The 18,781-nt window shown below is 41.5% G+C and overlaps 1 protein-coding gene across 1 annotated transcript in view; it reads right to left on the reverse strand.

Annotated features, from left to right (window-relative positions):
* Window positions 1–8,245, reverse strand: part of LOC144595572 (ras-related protein Rab-38-like) — a 34,845-nt gene extending 26,600 nt beyond the window's left edge. The window contains exon 1 of the mRNA XM_078403132.1: window positions 7,830–8,245. Within this exon, the coding sequence (XP_078259258.1) occupies window positions 7,830–8,031 (202 nt within the window). The 5' untranslated portion in view covers window positions 8,032–8,245. The remainder of the gene's footprint in view (window positions 1–7,829) is intronic.
* Between the last annotated feature and the right edge of the window lie 10,536 nt (window positions 8,246–18,781).

The raw sequence follows: 18,781 nt of genomic DNA on the forward strand, positions 1-18,781 counted from the left end.
TTGGACACTTGCCTTAATACTGCCTTATAAATACTGAAAGTCCTAATAGCACTCAGTGTCTATGAAAAGGGAAAGAGAGTTAATGTCCCGGATCCAACATCCTTCATCAGAACCATCCCTGATGAAGTGCTGTACCTGGGACACTAACTCTGCTTCTCTATCATACACAATGCTTGACCTTCTGATGGTTCCACCATATTCAGTATTTATTTCAGATTTCTAACATCCACAGTTTTCCACTAAGCCTTGGCATGGTATCTTGTTCGATAGTGAAACTCTGGAAATGTCACTAAGTTACAGGCACTACATGAATACATCATGTTACACTTATTGACATTGAAATGAAAGGTTGAATCAGTCCATTCAATTGTATTTCGACCATTGTTGACTCATAGTTTTTCTTTTACTTTATGTCCATACATGCTGACTGCATTCGTATGCTGCATGTCATGACAATGGACTAGATTAGTGCTGACAGCTAGTCAATGGCTCCATATTGAACTGCTAGTTGGCTACAATGAAGGTGTATCTGATGACAATCTCAACTGAGGGGCTAGGTATGTTTAGCATCTGGCTCCCTGCTGTAAATCAGCCATTGCTGGCAAAGCTAGCAGAGAGCCATCTATTTTAAAGGAAAGGTTAATGAACATATGTCCCAGGCAGAACAATGAAATTCTTACTTGTAGCAGCACAAGAGAATATGAAAACATGGTTCACTGTAAACAATATAATAAACGAGCGGAAAAAAGTTCAGTGTGTGAAAATATATGTATGCACACATATACACATGTGAAGAACATTGAACATAGAAAAGTACAGCACAGGAACAGGCCCTTCAACTCAGTGTCCATGACAAACATGATACCAAGATAAATTAATCTCATCTGCCTGCACATGATCCGTATCCATCTATTCTCTGCATATCTATGTGCCTATCTAAAAGCCTCTTAAACGATGTGGTCATATCCTTCACCACCTCTTATATGTTTCAGGCATTCACCACCCTCTGTGTAATACATTTCTCCCACACATCTCCTTTAAACTTTGCCCCTTTTACCTTAAAGCTGTGCCCTCTCATCTTTGATAATTAAACCTTGGAATAAGGTTCTGACTGTCTACCAATCTAAGCCAGTCATAATTTGATATACTTCTATCAGGCCTCTCCTCAATCTCTGGCATTCTAGTGAAAACCATCAGTTTGTCCAATCTCACCTTGTAACTAATACCCTCTAATATAAATTGGTGCAGTCAGGGAACTTAATGTGTGGTTTGAAGTTTGGTGTGGGAGAAATTGATTGGAGTTGACAGGCCACTAACAGCAGTACTAGGGAAAGGGGGTGTTATTCGTTTGATTTTATGCATGACACGAAAATGTGGACAATACATTTTCCTGCCTTATATAATGACTATATCCTTTCTCTAGACTTTACAAAATTTCACCTTACCAGAAGTCATCCTCTACTGTTTTGTTAAATAGTCCATTGTCTTTATTTTATATATCTTGTCTTAATTATTCATTTTTGCGCGGACTCTTGCCTGATTCACATGAAGGCAAATCAAAGGAATAACACCCCTTTCCCTCGTACTGCTGTTAGTGCCCCATGAACTCCAATCAATTTCTCCCACACCAAACTTCAAACCACACATTAAGTTCCCTGATCTGACCTACCCAGCACCAATTTGCAGGTGGTGTCTCTGGCAGTAATTGAGAGATTATCACCTTTGTGGTTCTTTTTTAAAGTTTGGTTCTTGATTGCTTATATTCCTTCAGCAGAATTTCCTTCTGTTTCCTTCCATCACAGTGAGGAATTTGGGGAATCTACTATGGTGGATGTTTAAGTTAACTTTTATGTAGTTGTGTGTCTTGTTGCTTTTTTAAGTATGACTGTATGGTAAATCGAGTTTCACTGTACCTTAATTGGTACACGTGACAATAAAATACCCTTGAACCTTTTGGACCTATGCCATGGTTCCCACATGAAACAAATCAATTCAATCTTTTCACTCCAGCTCCAAGTTAATCTCCAGCCCAAAAGAGATGGTACTGAGCAGACATCAGTCTTTGCAATTCACATTCAGCACTGCAAAGAGCAGTATCTATACCCTTAATTATACCATTCCCTTTACTGCTAGGTTCACATCAATGCCATAAATTTGTTGGCACTGGATAAATACAAGCCCAGAAGTTGCTGCAAAGTAACCTTCTGGATTTCCATGCCCCTCATTTGTACTTAGACTTTCCTAATCTTCTTGACTAATAAGATCTGTAGTACATAACCTAAGGAGTGTAATTGCCTCTGGAACGTGCTTGAATCTCCCTGCTCCCCCCCCCCCACCCCCCTCTGATGTAATGCAATGTCTGAATCTCATTCTCCATCTCATCATTTCCGAGCCACAGTTGCTCACGTTGCAGATACATGCTGAAGATGTGGTTGCAATGGATCCCACATTCTACATCTGCACAAACCATGCCCATCTTTCTTTACTTAACTCTGTCACCATCACTTTAACCTTCACTTCAGTCTCTTATTCACCACTGTGTACATAGGCTTGGATAGGGTGGATGTGGAGAGGATGTTTCCACTAGTGGGAGTCTACCACCAGAGGTCATAGCCTCAGAATTAAAGGATGTTCCTTTACAAAGGAGATGAGGAGGAATTTCTTCAGTCAGAGAAATGTAAATCTGTGGAATTATTTGCCACAGAAGGCTGTGGAGGCCAAGTCAATGGATATTTTTAAGGCAGAGATAGATAGATTCTTGATTAGTACAGGTGCCATGGGGTTATGGGGAGAAGGCAGGAGAATGAGGTTTGGAGGGAGAGATAGATTAGCCATGATTGAATGGCAGAGCAGACTTTATGGGCCAAATGGCCTAATAGCACCTGATGACCTTGTCGTATAATCATGCTGTACTTTTAACTAGGGCCAAAGTTATGCATTCTCAACACAAATCATCTGACTACACTTAACCAGTTCCTGCTGTTTAACCAAATACCTGAAGATTAAAAGCTACATACTTGTGCCACTGTAAATTAATACTACACGGCTAAGAGAATTCAATTGTACAACTAAATTAAACCCATAAACTTACATTTTGCAAAGAATTACAGTGTTGAAAGGAGAGAAATACTGGAAAACAACAAGGAACTTGGATGCTAAACATTTACCTGTTATGTACCATGTCACAGATATATTCCACAATGGAGCCTGCATACCTGGCCACATCAGATTCAGGTCAGCAAAAACATTCAGTTTGGGTCTACCTTTATGCAGGTCTAGGTGATTTATCTAGTATGGATTCATGAGGATAGCATGTTTAACATTATTGTGTTATCAGGTAGAGGTGGGTCAGATGTAAAAGAAGAAATTAGAACTCAGAATGTAGAAACAAGGAACTTCAGATGCTGGTTTACAAAATAAGACACAAAGTGTTGGAGTAACTTAGTGAGTCAGGCAGCCTCGCTGGGGAACAAAGATTCAGAAGGGTCATGGGCTCCAACCTGAAACATCACCGACCCATGTTCTCCAGAGATGCTGCCTGACCGAGTTACTCCATCACTATGTGTCTTTTTTTGATGTGAACTCACATTCAGTTTAAATTCAAATTGCCTATGGTCAGCTCGGATTTATTTCAGAATTTATATTTCCACCAATATTGTCCTATTTTCAATGCCATATGCTGCTTACGACATCTCCGTAAACTTTGATTCATGTGTTTCACAAATTGTGTATAAAACACCAAAAGGCAAATTGATAAATGTATCAAAATGTTTACACCCCTATTCTTTGCATGACAGTAAAATCAATTAAATGTTCCTTGGGACAATGCCATTTATCCAAGTGAGGTCATATAAACTTGCACAAAATGTGACCGTTCCACATTCATTGTTTTCAAATGCCCAAGAAGGATCAAAGTCATGGATGTTGGAACATAAAGAGATGGATAACAAGGACAAAGTGGAGAGGTCCAGTTCATTGGATCTCCTGCATCAATGTGGTGCTTTCCCAGGTTGTCTGCTTTCAAAATTGAACTTACAAAGTATGTTATGTGCTGAGATAGCACCCAACTCCATGATCACTACAAATCAAGAGATGAAGGAGCAATGTTCTGCTTCTGACTACAGCAGGCTGCAGTGATAGGGACCACTTCACTTGCAGCTTGTACTGATCGTGACAAAGGGTATATTAAATTGCAAATATGTGGATGTCTATGCTGTAATTAATAAGGTAAATAAGCTGCATGCTTACACTGCCTGCCACATAGGATTATGATAAGGTTGCATGATCAGAGATGGGGCTTAGGGTTCATAATATTCTTGGCATGAGAAGTAATGAGGAAAAAGTAGAGGGAGTTTGGCAATTTTGCTTATATGGTCATGTATAATTACAAGTTGATTCAAAAAATAAATCCATGCCAAATGTCAGCAGCAAGCTTCTGGAAAGGACAGGAGGGAATTCGAAAGCACAAATGTAGCTTAGTTAGCATGGCGACAAGAAAGGATTAGCAATGCAGCTCTGAACTGGTGCTGCACTGTTAGAAATTCCATTGTTTACAACATTTTAAATTGGTCAAGAGTGCAAACTATTTTGATTGGCAAGAGGCAGGTAATAGAGGCCCAGCTGCTTAAAGGGGAGCAGGTTCAGGAACTGTTTTACCGAGTAGAATTGGGTTAAAATCCTGACAACAGAAAATACAAAGTGCTGGATGGGTTCTCGGGTCAGACAGCATGTGCGGAGGGAGTCTACAGACTGAAGAAGAGCCTTGACTCAAAACATTCAGTGTAGCCGGCACGGTGGCACAGTGGTAGAGTTGCTGCCTTACAGCACTTGCAGCGCCGAAGACTCGGGTTCGATCTCGACTCTGACTGCTCTCGTACGGAGTTTGTACGTTCTTCCCGTGACCGTTTGGGTTTTCTCTGAGATCTTCAGTTTCCTCCCACACTCCAAAGATGTACAGGTTTGTAAATTAATTGGCTTGGTATAAGTGTAAATTGTCCTTAGTGTGTGTAGGATAGTGTTAATGTGCGGGGATCACTGGTCGGGGCAGACTCAGTGGGCCGAAGGGCCTGTTTCCACGCTGTATCGCTAAAACTAAAACTCAAGTCAATGGAGCTTTAAGGCCAAGATAAGACTTTTTAAAAAGCTTCGTACTTGAAAGCTGCAAGATGGGGTCAGAATCGTGACAATTATTTGTGAAGAAATCTACTGTTTTTTTACACTAGTATTGTTGAACTCTTTGACTTATGTACGGTTGTGCTTATGCATGGGATGATTATACTGACCTGTATGCAAAACAAAACATTTCACTGTATCTGAGTACATGTGCCAAAAAAAAAAAAAACTACTGAACTATTCAACTATATTTTTCAAATAATACATCATAAAAGACTCCACGTCGTTAGCTCAAAGAATTATTTGATAGAAACATAGAAAATAGGTGCAGGAGGAGGCCATTTGGCCCATTGAGTCAGCACCGCCATTCATTCCATCCTGCCCTTAAATATACTTGGACTATCTCCGACATCTCCCTCACGTTTCTGGACCTCACCATCTCCATCACAGGAGACAGACTAGTGACTGACATCTACTATAAACCCACTGACTCGCACAGCTATCTAGACTACACTTGTTCCCACACTGTCTCCTGCAAAATGTCTATCCCCTACTCCCAATTCCTCCATCTACGCCGCATCTGTGCCCGGGATGAGGTGTTTCACACTAGGGCATCAGAGGTCCTCATTCTTCAGGAAACGGGGCTTCCCTTCTTCCATTATAGATGAGGCTCTCACTAGGGTCTCTTCCACATCCCGCAGCTCCACTCTTGCTCCCCCTCCCCCTATTCATAACAAGGACAGAATCCCCCTCATTCTCACCTTCCACTCCACCAGCCAGCGTATCCAACAAATCATCCGCCAACATTTCCGTCACCTACAACGGGACCCCACCACTGGCCACATCTTCTCATCCCCTCCCCTTTCTGCGTTCCGCAGAGACCGCTCCCTTCGTAACTCCCTGGTCCACTCGTCCCTTCCTACCCAAACCACCCCACCCCCGGGCACTTTCCCCTGCAACCGCAGGAGATGCAACACCTGTCACTTTACCTCCCCCCTCAACTCCATCCAAGGATCCAAACAGTCTTTCCAGGTGAGATAGAGGTTCACCTGCACCTCCTCCAACCTCATCTATTGCATCCGCTGCTCTAGATGTCACCTTATTTACATCGGCGAAACCAAACGCAGGCTTGGCGATCGTTTCGCTCAACACCTTCGCCCAGTCCGCCTTAACCAACCTGATCTCCCGGTGGCTGAGCACTTCAACTCCCCCTCCCACTCTGACCTTTCTGTCATGGGCCTCCTCCAGTACCATAGTGAGTCCCACCGGAAATTGGAGGAACAGCACCTCATATTTCACCTGGGCAGCTTGCAGCCCAGTGGCATGGACATTGACTTCTCTAACTTTAGATAGTTCCTCTGTCCCTCTCTTCCCCTCCCCCTTCCCAGTTCTCTCACTGTCTTCCTGTCTCCACCTATATCCTTCCTTTGTCCAGCCCCCCTGACATCAGCCTGAAGAAGGGTCTCGACCCGAAACGTCACCCATTCCTTCTCTCCTGAGATGCTGCCTGACCTGCTGAGTTACTCCAGCATTTTGTGAAATAAATACCGCCATTCATTGTGATCATGGCTGATCATCCACAATCAGTAACCCGTGCCTGATGATGCCACAAACCCGATCATCAGTGTTATGCATGGATTTTACAAAGGCCAGGCAGGAAACTTGTTCGTTAGATCGAAACCCACGGAATTAAGGAAAATGAAGCAAACTGAATACGTTTATTTTTTTATTCCTTTTTGGGATGTGCACGTAGCTAAAATAGCCAGAATTTATTGGGTGCTGCCCATGTGGTGTTTGCAAGTTCTCCCTGTGACTGCATGTGTTTCCTCCGCCATCCCAAAGACGTGCGGGTTTAGAGGTCAATTGGCCGCTGTAAATTGTCTCTAATGTGCCGGGAGTGGTTGAGAAAGTGGGACAACAACTCGTGTGGACGGGTCGGTATGGACCCGGTGGGCCGAAGGGCCTATCTCATCCACGCTGTATCTCCAAACTAATCAACTACACATGAATTCTGAAAGCCGGATTCCAGAAAGAGATCATATGATGGGAAGCCACATGATTCATACATAACATTCCTGACAGCGAGCGAGGTCACTGCACCCTTTCATGTTTGATAACTAACAGCGATAATAAAAGTATATGCATGGCATGGTAGAACATGTCACCAAAGATCATTTGAGAAATTCAAGTCGCAAAGTCAGAGAACCTTTCAGAGGCGTTGCAATTATAATTTGACATAGTTCCCTAACTTCGGACCAACAGAAGGATCACATACATGCCTGTAGTTTCACTAGATGCGTTCACAGTGGCTCGTTCGCCGAATGATAAATTCACAATGAAATTATTCCTGAACATCTTTTATTATTTTCAACATGAACTATCCCGGTGGGAGCGTTTATCTACTGTACTTTTCTCTTTAACACAGAGCGATGAACACGACAGCGAGTTCATTTCCAAACAAAGACATAAAACGACTTGTAACTAAATGCTTAATGTGCGAATTGAAAAGACTGTTAGTTGAGAAAGCAAAAGTATGGCATAAATCACTCGATAAAAGTAAATAAAACAGCATAAAAGCACGATTCTATTTTATATAAGCGTAACAAAACTCCTAATAGATGCCATATTGTATTTTACATTGTGCAACATTTTGCTTCATTGTTACTTTTATTACTTTTAATTTTAAAAATTGCAGTATGTTTAGAAAACAATCTTACCGGCAATATCCCATAACTGCAGCCGAACCACGGTGTCCGAATCCCAGTGGATAACTTTGAGAGCGAAATCCACGCCTATGGTAGCTCGATAATGTTGGGAAAAGTTTTGATGCACGTAACGTTTTATGATACTGGTCTTTCCCACCCCCAGGTCGCCGACAACTAAAATCTTATAGAGATGCTCAGTCTGGCTTTTCTGCATTTTCGAAACTGCAGGGTCATACAAAACCCTTCAAGTGAAACCAGCAGCCGCGACTGGAAGTCACAGGGACCCTCGCCCAGGCTTGCAGTGGGATTTGCTCTGCCAGCGTGAATATATGCACAACCACACAAGTCATTCTCACGCCACGGACCGTCCTGGCCTCATCATCCCGACGTGCAGCTATGCTGAGAATGTGGTGGAGGATCAGCTCTCTGGCGGATGGGGATCATTTGATTGCAGTTCAGTCGTTTTCCCTCAATCACGTTGACCTTTCAAGTTTTACTTTCTTTCACTAAGCGGAAGATCTAAAGGTTTGTACGGCCCCAATGCGTGAGACTTATTCAGTCAGACTTTAAACTCGACAGCGTTAGCAATGAGTGGAATAACGAGGTGGAGACATAAGAGTGAGCGTAAGAGAGATGGGAGACACAAAGAATTGGAGATGCTGGAATCTCGAACAAAACATGAAATACTGGATTAACAGTGGGTCAGGCAGCATATATGGAGGGGATGGACAAGCGATATTTCGGGCAGGGACTCCTCCTCGGACTGATCAGTCCGAAGAAGGGAACGACCTAAAACGTCGCCTATCCACACCCTCCAGGTAGTAGAGAATGGGGCAGCTTTGTAACAATGTCAATAGACAATAGACAATAGGTGCAGGAGTAGGCCATTCAGCCCTTCGAGCCAGCACCGCCATTCAATGCGATCATGGCTGATCACTCTCAATCAGTACCCCGTTCCTGCCTTCTCCCCATACCCCCTCACTCCGCTATCATTAAGAGCTCTATCCAGCTCTCTCTTGAAAGCATCCAACGAACTGGCCTCCACTGCCTTCTGAGGCAGAGAATTCCACACCTTCACCATTCTCTGACTGAAAAAGTTCTTCCTCATCTCCGTTCTAAATGGCCTACCCCTTATTCTTAAACTGTGGCCCCTTGTTCTGGACTCCCCCAACATTGGGAACATGTTTCCTGCCTCTAATGTGCCCAATCCCCTAATTATCTTATATGTTTCAATAAGATCCCCCCTCATCCTTCTAAATTCCAGTGTATACAAGCCTAATTGCTCCAGCCTTTCAACATAGGACAGTCCCGCCATTCCGGGAATTAACCTAGTGAACCTACGCTGCACGCCCTCCATAGCAAGAATATCCTTCCTCAAATTTGGAGACCAAAACTGCACACAGTACTCCAGGTGCGGTCTCACCAGGGCCCGGTACAACTGTAGAAGGACCTCTTTGCTCCTATACTCAACTCCTCTTGTTATGAAGGCCAACATTCCATTGGCTTTCTTCACTACCTGCTGTACCTGCATGCTTCCTTTCATTGACTGATGCACTAGGACACACAGATCTCGTTGAACTCCCCCTCCTCCTAACTTGACACCATTCAGATAATAATCTGCCTTTCTATTCTTACTTCCAAAGTGAATAACCTCACACTTATCTACATTAAACTGCATCTGCCATGTATCCGCCCACTCACACAACCTGTCCAAGTCACCCTGCAGCCTTATTGCATCTTCCTCACAATTCACACTACCCCCCCAGCTTAGTATCATCTGCAAATTTGCCAAAGACTCGCACTTCCCTCACCGGGCACTTCCCTCACCGGGCTGCACCCTTTTGCAAGTCTTGCTTATATCACCAATTAAATTGCCTGATTGTCCAATTTACCTGACTTCTCACTTAAATTAACACTTACTTTTCTTCTCAGCCAACGGGCGTCCTTGCTCTGCTCCCGGAATTTATAATGACCAAATGTCATATCTGAATTAATATTTTTGCCTCCATTGTTTTCTCAGTCAGTTCTATGAGAACATCATCTTCTCGGAAAGTGGACACTTAAAAATTGCAGCGTAGTTAATGGCTGTACTTTCCTAACTTAGTTTGATGCCACCAAGTATAGATCGGCAATTTAAATCCTTAAGGATTGTTCCTGAGAGATGATAACAAAGATATGATCAATTTCCTCCGCCAGTTATTCAAATACTGATACTACAAGTCCCAACTAACCCGATTAGTGCCCCAACTTCAGAAATTGTAATTTATAATAACCAAAAACCTTCCAACTTACATTGTCTCCTGTAGAAAGCTGGTTGCAATCCAATAGAAATTGTACCCATGGTCATTTATTTTCCATGATTTTTCACTTCAGTGGCTTAACCCACCCAGTTTCCTTCCACGGTTCTCTCCTAAAAAAACACCTTTTACAATGTCAATGTTTCTAATCAACTCATATTCTTTGTCTGATCAATCCAAATTTAACTCATATGTTAATAACTGTAATCCTTTAATACCCTCTTTAGTCAGAGGGTGGTGAATCTGTAGAATTATTTGCCACAGAAGGCTGTGAAAGCAGTCAGTGGATATTTAAGGCAGAGATAGCTAGGTTCTTGATTAGTCAGGTGTCAGAGGTTATGGGGAGAAGGCAGGAGAATGGGGTTAGGAGGGAGCGATAGAGCAACCATGATTGAATGGCGGAGTAGACTTGCCGGGCCGAATGGCCTAATTCTGCTCCAAAACGAAAATGAACTGCACATTGTGACAGGATATTGGAAAGGATTAGTGGGCCGGAATGTAAAATAAACTGGTGATCAGCGACAAAGAGTTGGGAGATGTTGAACTGACTCATTGGAATTACCATGTATATACATCCAGTGAGGAAGTTTCATTCCACATTACTATTAAACACAGAAAATAAGACAGCTTGTACATTTAAATCAAAAGATTTGGGAAGCACTCAAGTTAATTAAGGAGCTATTGAGAGTAGCCATTAACTTGCGGAAACCCTTCGGAGCCAATGTATTATTTCTATACTTTCAATAGGCAGGTCTGATGTAATATGCCACTTTTGCTCCATTCACCCATTGCCTCTCCATTGCAAATGGTATTGATCCTGCAAGTAATGCTCCCATATACTGAGAGGAAGGGAACTGGATAATTATAAAAACCGTGGCAATTTCATGTTAGATTATTTATTGCAACTTCATCATTTTTATTATAAGGACAGTCGTATGAAAATTACAGCAGTGTCACATTTTACAATTTATTAACATAGGCTGGGTTTGGCTAACTTAATTAATGATAGTATAATTAATGAGCGAAAAACAAAAACTCAAAAGATAATCATTTGAATTATGGCTTCAACATTATGCTATGGTAAAATACATCAATAGTGCATTGTATTCCATGCATTACACATATATGAAGACAGTTGTGCAAAGACTATCGCTTCACTTTTCATATAGTGAAATAGCAGATAAATGTAAATGTAATTTTATGAGGCTGGATCTATTTATATTCCTTAGTTAGTTTTTCCAAATACCAATACATTCATTCAATTGACGCAGCAGAGCAACTTGACCTGATGTCTTTATGAATACTGAGAATTTTGTATATTGTTACTGTCACCAACAGTTAATAGAGTTTCTTTCAAGAACCTAGCAAAACCCAAGGGTTCACTTTGTTTACAATACAGGGCAGTAGAGCCCCACAGCTGGTAAGATCTGCTGCCTCACTGTGGCAGAGACCTGGGTTTGATCCTGACCTTTGGTGCTGTCTGTGTGGAGGTTGCACGTTCTCCCTGTTACCGTGTGGGATTTCTCTACGTGCTCCGCATTCCTCCTACATCCCATATATGTATGGGTTTGTAGGCTAATTTACCTCTGTAAATTGTGTGGAGGGAGAGGATGTGAAAGTGGGATAACATAGAACTCATGTGAAAGGGTGTCTGAAGAAGGGTCCTGGTGCAAAAAGTCATCTATCAATGTTCTCCACAGATGCTGCTTGACCTGCTAAGCGACTCCAGCATTTTGTTTTGTTTCGTGAACAGGTGATCAATGGTCGGCATGGACTCAGTGGGCCGAAGGGCCTGTTTCCATGTTTTAATCATGCCAATCAATCGATCAAAAAGAGCAACAGAGTTGGGAGTTTTCAAACAAGTGATTGTAAATTCAGTACCTCAGGCTCTAAAGTAAGGTCATAGAAACAGTTAACAGTTCCAGTAGCAACGTAACAAACCATATTCTGAGCTACCAAAATGTGAAGTTTTTTTGGACCACAAGTCTTCTTCATATCGTGCCCAAGCATCCTAGATATTGTTTCAGCCAAAACCGAACACAACTCTTAGCAATATCATTGTTCCCTGCGAGATCCTCAGCTTTGCATTCGTGCCCCAATAGGGGACACCTGGAGTACTGTGTGCAGTTTTGGTCTCCAAATTTGAGGAAGGATATTCTTGCTATGGAGGGCGTGCAGCGTAGGTTCACTAGATTAATTCCCGGAATGGCGGGACTGTCGTATGTTGAAAGGCTGGAGCGATTGGGCTTGTATACACTGGAATTTAGAAGGATGAGGGGGGATCTTATTGAAACATATAAGATAATTAGGGGATTGGACACATTAGAGGCAGATAACATGTTCCCAATGTTGGGGGAGTCCAGAACAAGGGGCCACAGTTTGAGAATAAGGGGTAGGCCATTTAGAACGGAGATGAGGAAGAACTTTTTCAGTCAGAGGGTGGTGAAGGTGTGGAATTCTCTGCCTCAGAAGGCAGTGGAGGCCAGTTCGTTGGATGCTTTCAAGAGAGAGCTGGATAGAGCTCTTAAGGATAGCGGAGTGAGGGGGTATGGGGAGAAGGCAGGAACGGGGTACTGATTGATAGTGATCAGCCATGATCGCATTGAATGGCGGTGCTGGCTCGAAGGGCTGAATGGCCTACTCCTGCACCTATTGTCTATTGTCTATTGTCTATTGTCTAATAGGTAAATAGACCACAAGTAGGAGAATTTGATTTAATAGTTTAAAAAAAAATAGATCTGTTTAACTTTTAAATATGGCTTGGCATTGCATTGCCTTTTTATTCCACTTTCAAAATGCTAGACAGAAGACCCAAGCGATCCTGCAGCTCAGGGTTCTGCAGGAAGACAAGATCTTGCATTACAATGTTACTTTTATTTTAATGCAAAATGAAAACCACCGTACACTATTAAACAAGCCACACGATCAAAGCTGCCAATTCTGCTGCTCCAGAACATCTGCTATAGAGTGATTGAAATTACTTATCTTTCCCAAATTCTATTTGTTATACGTTCAGATAGAATATAAACAGTCATTACATGTGCAGAATTCCTCACCCAAAGGATCCTGTTGACTGAATGTAATTCAGTTGGACAAAATTGAGTGCTGCTTTAATGCATAACATTTATACTTTCCTTCTGAATATTTGCAGGTTTAATGTGCACACTTCTGAATGTATACGCAAGAAGGGGAAAGAATAGGACAGTTTTTAAATCATTCGTCAGGATTTAAGGCAATTACAAACATCTTTGTGTAGTCTTTTAGACAGCTGCAAGAATTGACTGCATCACTGATTCACAGTAATACTCTAATATCAAATCCAGCAGGAAAATCCTGCAGAAATGTTTATAGAGATGATATTTATCAAAGAATTCTACATTTTCGTAATATTTTTACTTGTTTAGATCAAACTAGCTAGCTTTAATGACACAATCAATATTTGGGGAATTTTATGTTAGTAAGGATGGCAGATTGCTGTGCTGAATTGGGTGACAATTTTATATATAACAAAACGAGTGCATCCCTGTGATGCACGAGGACTCAAGGTCCAAAGTGATCTTTTCTTTTCGCCTTTTCATCAAAATTCAGACTATTTCCATATTGTTGAGTTTAACCAATTTCACCCTGAACCGAATCCCACAGGTGATTTAAGACGAAGAAACAGATAAGGCTGCATTTACAGCAGATCCAGAAACCCTCCTGTGATTTTCCACACCACACTGTTTTTATAATGTTCATAGAATCATGTAGCATGGAAACAGGTCCTTCCTTCTACCGAGTCAAAGAACTACCGAAGGATTGGCCTCTGGCAGTCCTTTAATTTACCAAGAAATTAAACAAACAAACATAATTTTGAAATTTTGACACTTGGCTCTTATTGCTGTATTATACCTTAGCAATGTATTATTTCTGGTATCAGAGTTATACATGTACACATATACACACACACACACATATATATATATATATACACATACACACACATATATACATACACACATACATACACACACATATATACATACACACATGTATGCATAAACACACACATACATACACACATATACACATACATATATATATATATATACACACACACATGTACACCCCCATATATATATATACATATACACAAGCATACATATACATACATATACACATCTCCACACATATATATCGAGTATCTTTCTTGTGATTTCCTCTAATGATTTGTTTAGCAACCGTTTTCTTTCAATCTGTCTCATATATATATATATATATTTATATATATGTGTGTGTGTGTGTGTGTGTGTGTGTGTGTGTGTGTGTGTGTGTGTGTATGTGTATATATATATATGTAAATGTGTATGTACATGCACACACACATATAAATATATACACATATACATACACAAGCACACACATGTACCCGGGCACACGTACGTACACGCATACACACGTACGTACACACACACGTACACACACACGCACACATATTAGTTATTTTATTCACAATATTAGGATTTCTGGAAATAAGTTTGATGTCACTGATTGCGAATATGTATGGGTAGGCCCTAATGAAATGTGAGAGAACAGTGATCATGATGGGGAGAACCATGTGCTGAGTGTGTGCATGACTGATTTTATATATATATATATATATATACACACACACACACATATATATATGTGTATACACATACACACATATACATATATACACACACATACATATATAAAATCAGTGAACATTGTGAATAAAATAACTATGAACATATGTCAAGCTATTTTTTCATTCTATATTAGTATAATAAAATGTAATGCCTACATACCTACACTGATACAGAAGTGCTAGCTTTAGACATGAATAATGTACATTGCTACAATAGTTTAGGTTTGAATTTAACATATAATTGAGGGGGAGGTAGCAATATAGTGCTAACCCTCACTTTTGTGAAAAATGAGTTACATGTATTAACACGATCCTTACCCACTACCCTACAACCTGTAAAAAAATCATATTTAAATTCAACCGATAAGTTGGTCAAATAACAAAGTCACCTTCTTGTTTTTTTTGTGATTTATGGATTTTTCAAATGTGAATATCTCATAACGACACATTTGTGGGTTAGCAGTATATTGCAACAACCCCCTCAATTTTAAATTATTCAAAAATGAACTTCATTACTAAGGATACCACTTTTTATTTCTGTCATTCGTGGTAAGATTTACATCATTTTGTGTGCGAGATACACAGGGTTGCACTGTTTCGCATATCTGCTAACCTATGAAAAGATCAGGTCCTGATTTATACCTGCTCTTCACCTTCCCCCCCTTGTCTGAAGAAGGGTCCAAACCTGAAACATCACCCATCCTTTTTCTCTAGAGATGCTGCCGGACCCAGTGATTTACTCCACCACTGTGTCTATTTGAATTGGATTCATCCTTCTGTACCATGTCAGGCAGCATTGGTCATTTTAGTGGTGGTCAAGGGTTTTTTAACTAATCAATTCATCAATTCAAATTTTCTTGGCTCTAAGTATAAAGTTAAATGTATTTTCAATTATATTGTGGATACAGTAGAGTACTATTGATGGCAAACACATAATCTCTGCTTCCATGACTTTTATAAATAAAAGAGATACAGCTCGTGGTGGTGAAATTAAAATTAACAAGGAGTGACATAGAATCAGGAGATGTTGAATCAGTATGGATAGAAATGAGAAATTGTAAGGGTAAAAAGACCCTAATGGGAGTTATCTATAGGCCCCCAAACAGTAGCCTCGACATAGGGTGCAAGTTGAATCAGGAGATAAAATTGGCGTGTCAAAAATGTAATGCTACGGTGGTTATGGGAGATTTCAACATGCAGGTAGACTGGGAAAATCAGGTTGGAAATGGACCCCAGGAAAGAGAGTTTGTAGAGTGCCTTCGAGATGGATTCTTAGAACAGCTTGTACTGGAGCCTACCAGGGAGAAGGCAATTCTGGATTTAGTGTTGTGTAATGATCCTGATCTGATAAGGGGACTAGAGGTAAAAGAGCCATTAGGAGGCAGTGATCACAACATGATAAGTTTTACTCTGCAAATGGAAAGGCAGAAGGGAAAATCGGAAGTGTCGGTATTACAGTATAGCAAAGGGGATTACAGAGGCATGAGGCGGGAGCTGGCCAAAATTGATTGGAAGGAGGCCCTAGCAGGGAAGACGGTAGAACAGCAATGGCAGGTATTCCTGGGAATAATGCAGAGGTTGCAGGATCAATTTATTCCAAAGAGGTGGAAAGACTCTAAGGGGAGTAAGAGACACCTGTGGCTGACAAGGGAAGTCAGGGACAGCATAAAAATTAAGGAGAGGAAGTATAACATAGCAAAGAAGAGTGGGAAGACAGAGGATTGGGACTCTTTTAAAGAGCAACAAAAGTTAACTAAAAAGGCAATACGGGGAGAAAAGATGAGGTACGAGGGTAAACTAGCCAATAATATAAAGGAGGATAGCAAAAGTTTTTTTAGGTACGTGAAGAGGAAAAAAATAGTCAAGGCAAATGTGGGTCCCTTGAAGACAGAAGCAGGGGAATTTATTATGGGGAACAAAGAAATGGCAGACGAGTTAAACCGTTACTTTGGATCTGTCTTCACTGAGGAAGATACACACAATCTCCCAAATGTTCTAGGGGCCGGAGAACCAAGGGTGATGGAGGAACTGAAGGAAATCCACATTAGGCAGGAAATGGTTTTGGGTAGACTGATGGGACTGAAGGTTGATAAATCCCCAGGGCCTGATGGTCTGCATCCCAGAGTACTTAAGGAGGTGGCTCTAGAAATAGTGGAAGCATTGGAGATCATTTTTCAATGTTCTATAGATTCAGGATCAGTTCCTGTGGATTGGAGGATAGCAAATGTTATCCCACTTTTTAAGAAAGGAGGGAGAGAGAAAACGGGTAATTATAGACCAGTTAGTCTGACATCAGTGGTGGGGAAGATGCTGGAGTCAATTATAAAAGACGAAATTGCTGAGCATTTGGATAGCAGTAACGGGATCATTCCGAGTCAGCATGGATTTACGAAGGGGAAATCATGCTTGACAAATCTTCTGGAATTTTTTGAGGATGTAACTAGGAAAATTGACAAGGGAGAGTCAGTGGATGTGGTGTACCTCGACTTTCAGAAAGCCTTCGACAAGGTCCCACATAGGAGATTAGTGGGCAAAATTAGGGCACATGGTATTGGGGGTAGGGTACTGACATGGATAGAAAATTGGTTGACAGACAGAAAGCAAAGAGTGGGGATAAATGGGTCCCTTTCGGAATGGCAGGCAGTGACCAGTGGGGTACCGCAAGGTTCGGTGCTGGGACCCCAGCTATTTACGATATACATTAATGACTTAGACGAAGGGATTAAAAGTACCATTAGCAAATTTGCAGATGATACTAAGTTGGGGGGTAGTGTGAATTGTGAGGAAGATGCAATAAGGCTGCAGGGTGACTTGGACAGGTTGTGTGAGTGGGCGGATACATGGCAGATGCAGTTTAATGTAGATAAGTGTGAGGTTATTCACTTTGGAAGTAAGAATAGAAAGGCAGATTATTATCTGAATGGTGTCAAGTTAGGAGGAGGGGGAGTTCAACGAGATCTGGGTGTCCTAGTGCATCAGTCAATGAAAGGAAGCATGCAGGTTCAGCAGGCAGTGAAGAAAGCCAATGGAATGTTGGCCTTCGTAACAAGAGGAGTTGAGTATAGGAGCAAAGAGGTCCTTCTACAGTTGTACCGGGCCCTGGTGAGACCGCACCTGGAGTACTGTGTGCAGTTTTGGTCTCCAAATTTGAGGAAGGATGTTCTTGCTATGGAGGGCGTGCAGCGTAGGTTCACTAGGTTGATTCCCGGAATGGCGGGACTGTCGTATGTTGAAAGGCTGGAGCGATTGGGCTTGTATACACTGGAATTTAGAAGGATGAGGGGGGATCTTATTGAAACATATAAGATAATTAGGGGATTGGACACATTAGAGGCAGATAACATGTTCCCAATGTTGGGGGAGTCCAGAACAAGGGGCCACAGTTTGAGAATAAGGGGTAGGCCATTTAGAACGGAGATGAGGAAGAACTTTTTCAGTCAGAGGGTGGTGAAGGTGTGGAATTCTCTGCCTCAGAAGGCAGTGGAGGCCAGTTCGTTGGATGCTTTCAAGAGAGAGCTGGATAGAGCTCTTAAGGATAGCGGAGTGAGGGGGTATGGGGAGAAGGCAGGAACGGGGTACTGATTGAGAGTGATCAGCCATGATCGCATTGAATGGCGGTGCTGGCTCGAAGGGCTGAATGGCCTACTCCTGCACCTATTGTCTATTGTCTATTGTCTATAAAGCAAAGAAGAACAGCTCCTTAAATATGATAAATTGGCCTGACAGAGTGGATCTCTAGTGCAAATATTCAATCAGTAACATCCAAAGTTTAAAGATCACAAAGCAGCAACTCTTCAAGAAATAGGTATAAATGTCAACTGTCAACTTATCCAAGAAGTTGAACAAACATAATTGTTTGCAAACATTTTATATACAAAGAAATCACAGAGTTGTGAACACTGCCTAGTCAAGCACACAGAATCTGCTTACTAAAATGGTGCTAAAATGACCTACTAGAATTTTTAGGGTTGAGTGATCACCCGCCAAGCTTCGCAGAGTTCTTCACACATAGGCTT

Source organism: Rhinoraja longicauda, chromosome 7 (genome assembly GCF_053455715.1).
Source record: "Rhinoraja longicauda isolate Sanriku21f chromosome 7, sRhiLon1.1, whole genome shotgun sequence".
NCBI lineage: Eukaryota > Metazoa > Chordata > Chondrichthyes > Rajiformes > Arhynchobatidae > Rhinoraja > Rhinoraja longicauda.